The sequence below is a fragment of the Lissotriton vulgaris genome, chromosome 11, assembly GCF_964263255.1.
Source record: "Lissotriton vulgaris chromosome 11, aLisVul1.2, whole genome shotgun sequence".
NCBI lineage: Eukaryota > Metazoa > Chordata > Amphibia > Caudata > Salamandridae > Lissotriton > Lissotriton vulgaris.
The window spans coordinates 163,902,221-163,918,292 of NC_141699.1; the positions used below are offsets into that span (position 1 = coordinate 163,902,221).

The window sequence follows — 16,072 nt, forward strand, 5'->3', positions numbered from 1 at the left end:
TGGTGCAGCAATCTTCTTTCAGGGGCTGCTTGGGGTAAATCAAAGTGCGCCGCTGTGCGGATCACTCTGTTGAAGGGGAGGTGGGGCACAGCATTGCTGGGCATCCCTCCGATTCAGCACAGAAGCTTCTATCGGCACTGCAGTGTCAGCAGGTGAAGCTGGAAATGCACAGACACGGAAATCAGGCAGAAAGGCGCCCAATCTTTCTCCCGGCCAGGTGTTTAATTTGCACAGGTCAAGCGGCTGATCAGGCACTGTCTGCTTGGATCAAAATGTAGCTGCCGGACTCATGATAGTAGAGTCCGAATGCATCGAGGAAAAAGCGAAGTCTTTGATGGCCCTGAGACTTCAATAACAGGGTTCAAGCTCTTCGAGAACACTCTTTACTCAGCACAGCGAAAAGGTAGCAGGTAGAAGGCCAGCTTAACAAAGCGGGCAGCAAGGTAAGTGGCAGTTCTTCATGCAGCTTGACAGCAGCAGGGCAGCATAGCAGACCAGTTAGCAGAGTGGCAGTCCCTCCTGGCAGCATAGTAGTCCTTCTGGCAATGTGCAGAAATAGGGCCAGCTATGTCTGGTTACATGTCCATGGAAATGTCTGATTTGAAGGGGTCAGAGCCCACCTCTAGTTTTTGAGTATTAGGGAGAGGAAAGAATGTAATTCAAATTCTATTTTTTCAAACTTTTATGTTATATATTTCTTATTTAATATATGATGTAGTAAGTTCTTTTTTTAAACAAAATTATTATGGGTTGGACTAGCATATGTAACCCCTCTAAACTTAACCCTTCCCCTACTGTTGCTTAGATTGGAGCCGAAAAAGTAAATCTAACCCTTCCAAAGTCAAATACTTTCCCTTATATTACTTAAATTTGAGTGGAATAGTACATCTAACCCCTCCAAAGTCCAACACTGTTCCTACTGTTGCTTAGACTAGAATGGGAATGGTAAATCGAACTGCTCCAAAGTCCAAAACTTTCCTTGCTTTTGCTTACACTTGAGTGAAAATAGTAAATGTAGTACGTGCAAGGTGTAAAATGTTTCATATTTTTGTTTAAATTGGAAATATGTTAATTATTTTGCTATTGTTGTTTGTTTTTATTTTTTCAATTTTTTTATTGTATTATTTTTAGTAAAATGTTGTTTTGTAATAGAAAGTGAATTCATTTTATCTTACTTTTATTAATTTAATTAATTATTATATATTTTTATTATATATCTTTTTATTCTTATTTTTTTAATCCTCACTTTTTTGGCGTTATTTTTTTCCATGATATTTCAGAAAGAATACTTTTAAGTTTACATGCAAATGTATGTAAATGCAATATTTTTGTAGACAATATTTGTGACATGATATTCATGTTATTCGATATTGTTCTTTTCGATACTGTCACACAGCCTCTCTTTGAGCTGTCGATCTTTCACTCTTCTCTCTCCCTCTCTTTCTCTTTTTCTCTCTTTCACCAGATGGCTTTAACAAAACCCAAGCACTCATTTTTTGGCCAATTGGCATGCCTGTTGACATTGAATGTGCTTAAGCAATGTTCAATTCTCGGATACTGTAAAGGGGTGTACAATGTTTTTTCTCTACAATTCCATGTTTCTCACAAAAAAGATGACAAATATGCAAAGATTGTGAAGTACCACACAATACCCTTTTGAATGAAAAGTGGGACTTTTGTTATGAATCTAATACTCCTTATTTTCATTATTTTGTATGTGAGTGTCAATTAGTGTAGTTAGTAGTGAGAAACTACACTTAGCTGTAGGAAAAGGGTAAGCATCAAACTCCCCAAACCATAATAAAAAACTTCGCAAAACTATGGTTGCATAATAAAAGCTTTGCAAACCCCTACCCTTAACCTTTCACCTATTCCCTTTTCCTCTACTCCTTTTCCAATTTCGGCCTCAGCTAGGAATCATGAAATCATTTTTAGGTTTCGCCTGCACATCGCGTATGCCGTGCTTGTGAAATCTCTTGTAAATATAAAAAACGCTTAAAACAGGCTTAGAGGCCTCCCGTTACTTATCATTACTTCCCAATAAATGTCTTCAACGCCACCCTTGTTCATTGCTTTGTATTGGTCAGCATCTACTGCTCGCCTCCTAGGGCTTTGAGAGTTTGTCCTGCTGTGGAGCATGGTCCAAGTACAGCTTCCTGTTTGTGGCCAGTGTCCTTCCACTGGCGCAGGCTCGTGGAGGTACTTTTTCTCATTTACTTTATACACTCTTGTAATAGTGCATGTGTCTGCAGTCGGTCCCCCTCTCACCTCTGTCCATGTATTTGCTTACTCTCTTCGTCCCCTTCTCCCATCCCCCCCTCATGTTGCTTGATCCACTGGCCATGTTCTTTTTTTATTTTTACAGTTTTATAGTGCGCCAACTCAACCCAAATGAATTGGAATGCTTTTACAGGTGCACCAGTTACATTACAAAAAGTCAGGTTCCTTAATTTTTTTAGGTATTGGAATGATTAGGTGAGTCTCAAAATTACTGGATGTTGAGCCGACACAGAGATTCAAGCTAGTTCCCCAGTTGTCTGCAGCTCCAGGCCCGGACTGGCCGTTACGGGCACCGGGCAATCCCCCGGTGGGCCGCATGGTTGGGGGCCGGTTTTGGCCCCCTGGGGCCGGTTTTGTTACAGGGCCGTTATGCTTCAAAAACGGCCCTGTAACAAAAACGGCAGCAAACCGGCCCTGGCACAGAGCGCGGTCACACCTCCCCCTCCTCCCGCAGGGGGGGGGGGGGAGGGAGGAGAGGGGGCCGGCCAAGCACTTTGCCAGGGCCGGTTCTGGTTCCCAGTCCGGCCCTGTGCAGCTCTGGCCATATTGCCATATCCTCTTGCCCCGACCTCCCTCCCTTGTGTTGCTTGCACCTCACTCCGTCCATTATGTTCCAGACTTCCCCTGTAACAAGCATTGTTATGAAGAACAAGGTATACCCCGTGTACCATAGGGACCTGTGGTTATTAGTATTACGAAACAACAGTGGCCCCTAAAGACCACGGATAACCCTGAAGCCATAATCAATGTTCTAGATCAAAAAGCAGTATTTTTAATATACATAATCTCTAGTTAGAAATGTACTCAAAACAAAACAAAAATAAACAACAAAAAAATAAAACTGTAGTGGGATGGGAACACAAGTGTAATGAGTAAAGTGCTCAGGCAAAAGTATGATACATGTGATATGAGAGTGCAATGCTTCTGTCACTATAACATGAATGGGATTACAGCCCAAGGTTATTTAATCAGCTAATAAAGTACTGGGTCTTTATATGTTTTTGACGGCGTTTCGATCCATTCAAATGACAGTATCATCATCAGACAAGCTAATTGATGGAGTTTTTTATGTTACATCAAAAACATCTACAAAAAAAGACAATAAATTAAATTAAAATAAATCAACATAATTAAACGAACAATGATGCGTTCATATAACAAATTATTGTGTCCACCACAATTGTAATCAATATAAATGTTTCTCCCAGAAAATGTATTGGGAGGGGTCGTATTGAGCCATACCAAAAATACTGAGCAATATCTCATTATAATGGCTTACTGCAACCGGGCAGTAGTCCATACACTTATGGTTGGGAAATCCACAGGGATCAATGAAATCTTTTTCTAAAAAACATTAACAACAAACAGCCAGATTCATCAAACCTGAATCGGCTCGCAAAGGGCCAGATTCTGAGAATCTGGCCCTTTGCGAGCGCTATTTTTGCATTTGGGATGCATCATCCCAAATGCAAAAATCGCAAATCTAGAAATCGCTAAATTACAATTAATTGCATTTAAGGAATCTCAATTTGAGATTCCTTAAATGCAATTCATGAACCATTTTAAAGTTGCGAAATCGCTATCTGGGGCCGCTATTTACCGCGAACTCTAACTACGTGGTAAATAGCAAAAACGTAGAAAAATGCACTTTAGTGCATTTTTCTAAGTTGTATGTTACACATACACATGTCCTTGGGACATGTGTGTGCGCAACACCAGTGGACATTACCATTTCAGGGGTGCAACAGGGTGTCCTACGGACACCCTGGCACCCTTGGAATTGCTATATATATTTAAATAAACTCCACCATATGGAGATTCACTTCTCAGCACTAGTTTCCATATGTTTGGTAAGTTATGGAGGGATACACCCTCATACCATTAAGTGTCTGCAGGGATAGTAGAAAAGATACCAAATTCAAAACTCCAGGCACCTTTAAGTGATAAAAGCTCCTATAAGGATATAGTGTAAATAGTCACCAAAGTAAGTGCCATTCTAAGTTACTAGCTCAGTCATAAACAGTAGTTCATGACTTTTAATAATAGTGCTAGATGAGGACCAAAATGAGCAGCAACGTACCAATATAACGTTTTCATAATCCGTTTAAGATCCAAGTACTATAATATCTCAATCCTCTACTCCATCTAAAAGCAACCACAACAAATTAGACTGTTTTTACTATTAAATATCTCTAATAAAGTTAGAATCTAATCATGTACACAAACTCACCCCTTAGTGTTACAATCTTGACCATTTATTTGTCCTCTTAGCCGGCAAGAATATCTAGGAAAATGAATTAGATATTTTTACGATCTCCTTAGTGTTAATCCATCTGTTTACTGTCATTAAACAGAAAAGATCGTTTAATCCTCACCTTCCACAGTACTTAAACGTATCTGCCGGCTAACTTCTAATACAATCCGTTTCATCCGTCCAAGTTGTGCGAGTACGGCACCTAAAATAATAATAATACCAATCATTTCTCAATTCTCTGATGTGATCCCACACGAGTTTTTCAGTTCGCAACCAGCAATCGTGCTCCCGAGCTTTTAGCTTACCTCGAGCTTTCAGATATTCTTGCCGGCTAAGAGGAAAAAATAAATGGTCAAGATTGTAACACTAAGGGGTGAGTTTGTGTACATGATTAGATTCTAACTTTATTAGAGATATTTAATAGTAAAAACAGTCTAATTTGTTGTGGTTGCTTTTAGATTGAGTAGAGGATTGAGATATTATAGTACTTGGATCTTAAACGGATTATGAAAACGTTATATTGGTACGTTGCTGCTCATTTTGGTCCTCATCTAGCATTATAATTAAAAGTCATGAACTACTGTTTATGACTGAGCTAGTAACTTAAAAAGGCACTTACTTTGGTGGCTATTTACACTATATGCTTATAGGAGCTTTTATCACTTAAAGGTGCCTGGAGTTTTGAATTTGGTATCTTTTCTACTATCCCTGCAGACACTTAATGGTATGAGGGTGTATCTCTCCATAACTTACCAAACATTTGGAAACTAGTGCTGAGAAGTGAATCTCCATATGTTGGAGTTTATTTAAATATATATAATTTTTGTCATTTGGGTTGCAGTCCTGGGGAAGTCAGTGGTTAAAACAGACCAGACGAAACACGGGTTGGCTGCGTTGGAACCTTATGAAGAATTGTGAATTGAACTCTGCAATGAAGAAAATAAATTGAGAGATTCTACTATCTAAACACTTTAATTTATGAAATTTGAGTGCTCGGAAGAAAATTGTATAGCTCTGAACTACCTTGGTGGTTTATATGTTGAGTCGTGGTAACCGACTACCTTCATCCTGAGCACCTATCTTATATTTATATTTTGAGACATTACATGGACCTTTACACGCAGTGCGCTCAGATTTAATTGTTACCATTAATTTTGTACCCTTGGAATTGCTTCCTTATTTGCGATTCGCTAATTGCTAATCGCAAATAAGGAATGACTCCCCATTCATTCCTAGGCCCATAGGAATGAATGGGAAAGCCAATCCTTATTTGCGATTAGCAATTAGCAAATCGCAAATAAGGAAGCTGTAGAAATCGCTAACATTATTGCGATTTCTACATGCATCCCGTTTTGCGAGTCTTTAATAGCGAATCCTTAAAATTCGCTATTAAGGACTCGCAAAACAGGACTTTGTTGAATCTGGAGGTTAGTCAAATTCTATTTGATTTTGCTAATGTTTTAAGATATGTTGTTCAGCTGCGCGGGTTGCTATGCAACATGTTTGAAAAACATTAACAAAGTGAAATACTATTTGACTTTGTCAATGTTTTTTACTGTGCAACATGGCTTAAAGTAAAAAAACAAAATCTTTGTGATGCGGTCAATGCTGTTGCCATCATAGCTCTTTTTTTCTTTACTTTAAGGCATATTGCATAGCAGCCCGTGCTGCTGCGCAACATATCTAAATGAACATTGACATAGCCAATAGATCTCGCATGGGCGGAACCTTTCGGCTTTGCCACTGCTTGTTGATTTAGCATTGATTTCCTCCAAACAACTTTTGTTACTTTTCAGGATTTTTTGTTAGCGTTTGCATCACATCAGATTTTTTTTTCTTCTATTTTTTAAATTGCTGCTTCTGTGCTTTTCTATGTATCAAATTAACTTCTGTTCCTCACAATATGTTGTCTTTCCAAAATATCTGCTCAGGGCCCTTCAGTCTATTCAAAACTCCTATGTCTGGTTTTTCTTTTTTCTTGACTATCGTACTCATATTTCTCTCTTCCGGGGTCTGTTTCGTTGGCTCCATTGTCAGTGGCGGCTCCTCTGCTAAGGTGGAGGAGCTTTGCCCCACTGCTTTAAAGCAGTGCAAATAAAGAAATCAAAATAATAATAACTGGCTTTTATTATCATTTTGTTTCCCTGCTGTGGCGGCTCAGTGGGTGGGGCTGCTCCGCTCTCAGGGCAGGGCAGGGCAGGGAAGGAGTGGTTTGCCCAATCCAAGTGCCCATGAATGCTTGGCCGGCCGCCTCGGCCGGCCAAGCATTTATGCGCACTTTGCATGGTCTCCACGCATGCTGCATTACAGCCTGGGTGGAGACCATGCCCAGGCCTCTATTCCCTGGCTGAGCGCCGAACCGCGTTGCTCAGACCGATCACAACATTATTGGCTATAGGGAGCCTGGGAGACGGGTGCTTCCTGCTTCCTTGTTCCAGTCCCACCATCTGTGCCCCGTCTCTGTACTTCTTGAGTGTCAGCTCAGATACCGCTGCCTTTGCTTTGTTTTTAAGTGCCTTCATTCACTCACTCCACCTTATCTATGTCTTTCATTTCGCCATGTACCACTACTTACTCCTTTCGTTCTGGGTCCCAATTTTTTCTCTTTAGTTAATTCCCTCACACTCCCCACACTCCCCACTCCTTACCTATGGAATAACTTTTTCGACCCTAGGAGAGTGAGTGTAACCCTGTAGTGTTTTTATGTAGATACCTAATTGTTGTACCTATGCAAATACCTAAATGTTTTCTTCTAGTATAGTTTCTTGCTCCTTGCCTCTTGCTTCTTAACCCTTTGCCTGCTCATGACAGAACCACACCGTCATGAGGCACGGGAGGTGTGTGCTCATGACGGCGTGGGTCCGTCATGCGGCTGCCCCTCTGCCCACACGGCACTAATTCCCCGCCTGTGCGGGTGAATTAATGAGTGGGCGGGCCGTGATGGAACCATGCCGTCATGAGCACACGCCACTCGTGACTCATGACGGCATGGTTCCGTCACGAGCACGGCAGCGCCACGCTCACACCCCCATCCCCGCGTGCCGCGGCGAAATTCGCGCCACGGCCAAAGGGTTAAAGTACTTTTGATAAAAGTGCTATAACAAATCAATCATTAAGTAAATAAACCCGTAAAGGCCAAATTCAGTCACCCATAGCTCAATGAATGAAGAAGACATTACCATCGATCCGTGAAAGTAATGGGAATATAATGCCTATACCACATCATAAGTGAGTCGAACTATTTATGCTTTGGTAATGGATTTTACTATTAGACATTGGTACTCACTGTGTAATTTGAGAAAGGTCAAAGGTGAATCAGCTTGTTAGGTTGTTACCCTCGGACCTGCACGTGGTTCCAGGCCAGTGTCCATTTTATTTTTGTTCATTCCCAATATTCAAACTTCAAAGTGCATTTTAATTCTCACCAAAGAGGTGCAGACTGGCCGATTGAGAATTCAGGAGATCCGCTGACCGCCAGGAGGGATGAGCAGAGCCAGTTACATCTGACAACATCTTTTGTCCTTATGGACACATTTGCCTTTGTCACTAAGGCATAAAAATGAAAAATAAAGAAGCCTGAGGTGCGCTGATTGTGGCGGTAAAAGGTGGAAGGGGGAAACAATTTAATTAAGAATTATGTTTAAATACAAATATAAAATATCTGAATTTAGCAAGTGCCACTTGAACACCCAAGAGGAAGATATTGGGCCCGATTCACAAAGGTAAACATACACTTATGTGTAAGTTTACAACTTTTCGGCATTCACAAAGGTAAACTTAGATCAAAAGTCTAACTTTACTACTTTTCGGTATTCACAAAGGTAAGTTACTACTAGTGAAGATAAGGCCTGAATCATATTAAGTAATCTGAGACAAAATCTTACCTATACGACTTTCGGTATTTACAAACGGCATTTAGGAGTAGTAAAGTTAGGATTTTGTCTCAGTTAAACTTAAGTTTTACCTAAGTTTAATTTAAGACCAAAACCTAAGTTTTACTGAGACAAAATCCTAACTTTATGACAAAGGGCATTTAGGAGTAGTAAAGTTAGGATTTTGTTACAGTCAAACTTAAGTTTTGGTCTTAAGTTTAACTGAGATAAAACCCTAACTTTACTACTCCTAAATGCCCTTTGTGAATACAGAAAGTCGTAAAGTTAGGATTTTGTCTCAAATTCATTTTGTGAATCGGGCCCTTAAGACTGTTGGTCTAAGTTTTTGTGAATACGAAAAGTAGTAAATTTAGACTTTTCTTCTAAGTTTACCTTTGTGAATGCCGAAAAGTAGTAGAGTTAGAGTTTTATTCCAAGTTTACCTTTGTGAATACCAAAAAGTAAAGTAGTAAACTTGCACAAAAGTGTCTAACTACTTTTCAGTATTCACAAAGGTAAACTTCACAAAGGTACAAGAAAAGTATAACTTTACTACTTTTCAAAAGTGTAAGTTTACCTTTGTTAAATCAAGTCCATTGAGTAAAACTGGAAACACTGTATCTGCCTTTCACCTACAGGGTGGAGAAAGTAAGAAAGATTAAAAATATCAACATTTTTGGTTAAATATTAGTCAAAAAGGAGCCTCCTCTTCCCTCAGACCACTTATTTACTATGTTACTTGATGATGATGACACCAGTCGTAGCCAGTTAAATGATCTCCGGAGGCCATCATGTTCGCCTCGGGAATCTCTGACCATATCACCCTATCCGTGGGCCTGTTTGCACAGCGTTTGTCTCTTGGGGCATCCAAAGGGCTTTGAAGCAGCAGTTGTGGCATACAAATTGGGAGTGTCCCTACTAAATTTCTAGGTTGACATGCCTTATGCACATTGAGCTTCCAATTATAGGTAACTTGGACTCGAGTCTCTGTGCAACTGAAGCATCACACTGTGTAGTTGTCCATCCCTTACCCATAACTCCCAGAAAACATTGCCTCTAGTCCTTCAGAAAGACTGGTCGCTAATCCTGTTCTTGATCTGTATTTTTGTAGCTCTTGCAGCGGAGAAAGAGAGAAAGGAGAAGTTTGACCTCTTTGAGAGTTATCAAGCAGTTTATGACCAGTTGGTCAAAGGGAGTGGCTATGAAGATGTCAACTCTCTGATCGATGACTTTACAGAGAAGGAAGAGAAGAACTTTTCTACCTTCACTTACCTCAACGAAATGCACCAAGAGGTGGACAGGCTGTATGATAAGATCAAAGACGTGGCGGTAAGTCGCACCCCTTGAGAGCTTTGCAGCTTCTCAAACCCTCATATATATGAATCCATTTTCTAGCAGCAGTGTGCCACACTGGCAACCCTCAGTCCTAAAGCCTCTGTGCTCTCAGAAACCTTCGAAATGCAACACCCATGAGAATATCATGACTCCATTGTAATATTCTGGGAAAGGATATGTCAAGATTGATTTATAGACATGACAGGAAAACATGCTCAGGTAAAGTTAGCAACTTGATGTGGTGTAGGGTTACCCGATTCTCGGGCCCAGATGACAAGTTAGGTGGATATAGGTGCAGAAATTTGGGTGGCTGCAATTTCTGTTAACACCCAGTATTTCTGCACATATGTAAACCAATAGGAGTTAAACCCCACAAAATGGGGAATAACTCTACAGCCCCGGAATGGCTGAGCGGAATTCCACGCAGCACCCCTTGTTGATTGGGGTTTAACTCAGACATATACCATCTGCTTGAAGCAGGTGGTGGATGTCTATGAGGCAGCCAGTGCAGAGGTGGTTTGAGGAGGTGGGTTGTTGAGGCTAAGCTAGGGAATGGGAGGATGTTGCCTGGTTGTGGGGGCATTGTGTGTACTCCCTGAGCTTTAGTAGATGATCAGGCAGGGGATGGGGACCTCCTGATGCTTTTAGCATTGGCTACACATAGGGGACATCAGCAGGCCAGCCTGGCAAACATTCCTAAAGGAATGCACAGAATATTCTTTTAAACATGTATAGAATGTGCTACCCTAAATTCTCTTGGAGGTGGCCAGATTTGCTGCACTGGTATGAACACATTCCCCAAGGATATTTGAGCTCCAAGTCCACCACTGGTTACCCATCATAATACAAATGACAATAATGCTCCCCCTTGTTGTATAGTCCATAATTCTTATATTCACCACCCACTGATACATGAACACTAGTTGGAGAAGACTGTCATCTTCAAGACTGTTATCTTCTCTGACTATATGCAAACCTTTATTGCACAAAATATTCTAAATACAAACAGCAATGTCATTCTTCTCCATAACTATAAATATAAAACTACCATTGCTCCTATTCTTGAAAACTGTCAAGTGCTCTAACATCTTTGGAATTAGGTAGGAAATAAAAAATGTCTTAGTAAACATGAAGGAAAGTTTCAATTCTATTAAGGACACAGAGGCAAGGATTATGCTTTAACTTTCTTTATTCCTCCTCCCGGTAGTTTTCAACAATAAAGACCGAAAACTCTCTTTTACAGCATTTAGAGGGAAACAGGAGAGGTCAACAGGTTAACCAATTAAGGGTGCCATAGTCCCACAAAAGCCTATGCCACCACATCCTTTTCCTTGACTGAGAGATGAGGCTGTCCCCATCACCCGTTCACTCTGCTTTCAAACCCTCCGAACCTGAAAGGCAGAGAAAACCCAAATAAAATTGAACATTGGGAGGACACAAGCAACAATAGCAACCCCTGGAACTAATACCATATAAGTCAACCCTAAAAGCAAAGCAGAAACCAGCAGCAAGCAACTGAACAAGGCAGCAATAGAGGAACCTGAAAAATGTGTACTTATACCTAAACTCTGGAATCCCCGAGGTAGTATTGCGAAAGAACCTCATTCCCTGGGTAGGTAGAACAGTGACCCATTGAAGCATGGGTGGTAATAATCCTCAAAAAAGGAAAGTGGAGGGGGGTCTGTGGGTTGGTTTATTGACCTATATATCTCAAACCCTATCAAAATCAGAAAAATACAGGAGATATAAAGTCAGACTATGTGTTGCACTTAATCTAAGAGCTAAACTGAGTCATGGAAAAGAAAACACCAAAGATCACATGTGGCTGAAAAACTCCCATCAAACCACCATTGTGGCGGAGTATCGTCACGTGGGATACGGAAGGTAAATCCAAATCTTACCCAACCCATCAGGTGATGGTGTAGAGATGGATTATAGGTAACCTTCTAGCCACAATGTATCTTTAGGTGGTGAAAAACTTGTGTAATGTGTAAACCAAGAAAAGTGAGAAAAGTATCAAGTCATAAATGATCCTACCAGAAACTTGGATCCCCAATGTAGTCTGGAGGAAAAATGAATAATTTATCCTTTCCCCACTTTATGTGGGAAGTTGCCTCACCTCACCCGGCACCCGTTCGGGAAAATGAGGCCCCGCTCTCTCCGTCGGTACCTCTCGCCTGCTTCCAAGTGGGAGTGGACAATGGTGGTCTGATGGGAGTTTTTTAGCCACATGTAATCTTTGGTGTTTTCCATGACTCAGTTTAGCTCTTAGATTAAGTGCAACACATAGTCTGACTTTATATCTCCTGTATTTTTCCGGTAATAATCCTCACCTCCATGTCCTTAATAAAATCGAAACTTTCCTTCATGTTTATTATGACATTTTTCATCCTATGTCAGGAAAGGAGGCGAGAATTATGCTAGTTCTAAGCTTGTCCCCCACTAAAGACGCCATATCCATTACTAGCTTAAAATAAAACCGCTTGAACATGGAGTCCGAGGACCAGTCATCTGCATTAATAATATCCTCCAAGTGACATCCTAGGGCAAAAGACTTGGAGACCATGGCCCCCTGACAGAATGAGCTCCAAATTGAGTGACATCTATACCAGCTTCCTGCATTACCCAGCAGATCCAGGGAGCAATGGTGGGAGGAGCAACCGCCTTGAACTTTTTCCTGAGGGAAATCAGTAACTGAAATTCGCCATGCGGATGGAATTCCTCGGTCATTGGTTCGTAAGCCCACAGGCACCTTACCATGCACAATTTTGGGGCTTTGTCAAAAGCCGGGAGGAGACCAACCTGGAATCTGTCTTTGTTCTGCGAGTGATGTGAAATGTGACTCACTAAGGGTGAACACCCAACCCGACATGTCCGAGACTCTCACGTCTGATACTTGCCTGCAAGACACCTAGCAAAACAACATGGCCAGTTTTGCCAACAACTGCTTACAAGAAAGATATCTATTTGGTTGCCAGGCTTTGAAAAGGTTTAAAACCCTTTTGATGTCCCAAAGGGTGGAATATCGAGGCTCTGGAGGAAGACCCAGCCAAATAATCCTCATCAACTTACACACCAGCTGATGCTCCCCCACAGGGAAACCCGGTACTGACAGATGAGCAGCAGAAATAGCAGACCAATATGAATTAATCCTACAGTAAGGCATGCCTTGAGAAGCCAGGGAAGACAGGAAATTCAGGAAATGAACCACTTCACACCCCTTGGGATCCTGGTTGTACCCAAGACACCAACTAGCCCATCTTGCCCAAGCCGACTTGTTTGTGCCATCGGCCCAGGCTGCGGCGAGCATCTGTTCAGCCTCTCCTGAAAGGCCTGGCACTCTCCAAGGATGCTGGAAATCTGCCACGCCATAAGAGACTTGCAACCTTGGAGGAGCAGAGGGTGGTGGTTGTCCAGCGGATCCCGGAGAAGATCTGGGACTCAGGGTAGGAGGATGGAAGAATCCCAGGAAAGTTCCAGAAGAACTGGAAACCATACTTGAGACCTCCAGAACGGAGCAACTAGGACCACCCTTGCCACCTGCCTGCCAACCTGTGCTGTTAGTTTCATGATGATGGTGAAGGGGGGAAAGGCCTACTCCACTGCCCAGTCCTGCAGGAATGCATCCACGGCCATAGCTAAGGGGTCCGGTTTCCAGCTGAAGTAGCGGGGAAGCTGGTGGCCCAGCCGCGAGGTGAACAGGTCTACAGAGAAGGGTTCCCAAAGAGTTTACAGTCTTTGAAAAACCAAGGCACTCAGCTGCCACAGCCTCATGTCTGACCAATCCATGGAGCACCAATCCGCAACTACATAGGACGCCCTTGGGAGGAACTCTGCCATCACGGAGATGTTGCAGCCCAGGCAGAACGTCCAAATTTTTTTGGCAAGATCGGCCAGCACCTTGGAGTTGTTGTCCCCCAAGTGGTTGATATACCTTACAGCCAACACATTGTCCATCTTGAGAAGGACACTGCAGGCCTGTCCTTCACCGAACACTTGATCACGAAGGACCCCGGCTATCCACTCTAGACAGTTGATATGGAGATGCTGCTCTTTTGCTGACCACTTTCCTCCTGTGAAAGAGTCCCTGCAACATGCCCCCTAGCCGAGCACACTGGCATCAGACTGCATCACCAAATTGGGATCGGAGCTGAAAATAGCCCAACCATTCCATGCCTCCATGTGGTCAAGCCACAACCTCTTCCTGTCCTTGAATTGGTTGGACAACGGAACCAGCTTGGAATACGGAAGCCCTGTTACAGGTGGAAGGCCTTGAGATGCTGGAGTGCCCTGTAATGAAGGGGGCTCAGGAAGATAGCTTGAATAGACGAGGAGAGATGGCCCATAATCCAAGCAACCTATAGAGGGAGGTCATAGACCTGGACAACAACCTCCTCAGGTGCCTGCACATTTTTGCCACCTTCCGAGGAGGAGGCAGAGTCAGAGATATCTCCACTGAATCCACCAAAGAATTTTAACTGCCGTGTAGGAGTCCCTTGAAGCCTTGTGAAGGCCCTCGGGTATAGAAGCAGCTGGCTGCACACCCCCTTCTGCGGCCAGCCCCGGCAAAATCCCAAGGGTTGAAGATCTTCTTGATTGAAACTTGCGCCGTGCCCAATGAAGAAAACATGGGCACTAACTTACCGAGCTACTTTATAAACGGTTCCCCAAAGAGCCGCCTTGTGCCACCTCATCAGCGTATGTGGAAGCCATATCCCCCAACATGGGGTCACCTTTCAAAAGCAGAGATCAGTGCCTCTCAGTTGACAGGGCTCAGTTTCTGTTCCCTAGGAAGATCACTGCGCGTTGCGCCCACCATGATAATGACTCTATGGGTACTGGGTTACCCAAGACCATGGCCTCCTCAACATGGTCCAGAGGTTTTATGGCGGGGCCACAGATGTTGAGAAGCATGTCCCGGCATGCTCGGCAGGACCTGTAAATCCCCTTCTTGCGGTCCCGGATATATTTCTCGAGGAAGGTGGCGATGCTTGAGTCCAACTCAGGGGTCTGCTCTACCTTGCCAGGGAGAGAGGTCTGGGGGCATTCCGCTCGAAGGCAAGCTCTGACTTCCTTATCCAGAGGCTTCCTAAGGTGGCCGGCCACATAAGCGGCCATTTTCTCTGAGTGAATTTACTCAGCTGAACGGGGTGGATCAGGTTCTACGGATTGAGCATCTCTGAGGGTTTGCTGGGACTCGAAAACCGCGCTGGGTGCCAGGTTATAGAGAGGACTGCTTCAACTGTAGATTCGGGTCATCCTCTGTCTCCAGGTTGGGAGACAGGTCATCAGGAGCATCAATTAAGGTCTCAGGCTACTTGATAGGTGCTGGTCGGGCTAGGAAAGCCTTCTTGTGGTGCTCAAAAGCGCTGAGGTCCATACTGGACTCCTGCTTGGGCTTCAGCACTTTCTTAGGTACCGAACCCATGGGGTAGTCAAGAGCATTCTGGGGGGTGTACAGGCATCGCTATCTCCATCACACTGCGCTCAAAGGGGCTCATTGCTGCCGTTACGGCCTGGTGGATGGAGGCATCCACAGCATCGCTAAAATCATCATCCTGAGGGACAACCTGGAGTGACTCCTCTTCAACATAATCCTCATCCGTTTTGCCTAGGCAGGAAAGGAGCTGCAACCCCACAGGGAGGCCAAGGAAGCAAGAGAGGGATATAGACCACCCACTGGCTAAATAGTTGTAACTGAGCAGCCAAAGGCTAATGCAGTGACTAGGGACCAGTGTCAGTCAAAACACATGAGATGTTAAAAACACTGGGCCAGATTCACAGAACTAACTTAAGACAATATCCTAAACTTACTACTTTTGGTATTCACAGAAGGTAGGATTTTGTCTTAAGTTTGTCTTAAGTTTGTCTTAAGACAGACTTAAGACAGACTTAAGACAGAATCCTAACTTAAGTCTGTCTTAAGTCTGTCTTAAGACAAAATCCTAATGTCAAGGCCATCTGAATCCAGTTCCTCAGGGTTGTGTGATGCTCTATGGTGGCCCACCTCTGAATCGACCCAAGTCCGGTTTGCAGAACGCACAGACTTTTGGGAGCGATTGAGCGGGGGAAAAAAGAAACAGGGAAGGGGACTGCGGGGATGTAGACCTGCAAGGGAGACAAAAGCAGACAACAACAGGTCAATACCTAACCTTCCCTAGTCTATCGATCTCACTCACTGTATTTTAGGTTATGTTTTCCTACCTATGAAAATAAAGAAACCTCCTAAATCCTGGGTGCTTCAGAGAGATAGATTCACCGTATTGAGTTCAATATCTCTAGCTTCTGTAGTGTTTAGAAACTGTAACAAAGAACCCGTAGATAGTATAGT

At 43.0% G+C, this 16,072-nt stretch overlaps 1 protein-coding gene across 1 annotated transcript in view; it reads left to right on the forward strand.

The window, feature by feature from the left end:
- The window catches only part of CCDC63 (coiled-coil domain containing 63), a 137,731-nt gene that overhangs the window by 76,154 nt on the left and 45,505 nt on the right, over positions 1-16,072 (forward strand). The window contains exon 6 of the mRNA XM_086944722.1: positions 9,518-9,735. Coding sequence (XP_086800848.1) covers positions 9,518-9,735 — 218 coding nt within the window. The remainder of the gene's footprint in view (positions 1-9,517; positions 9,736-16,072) is intronic.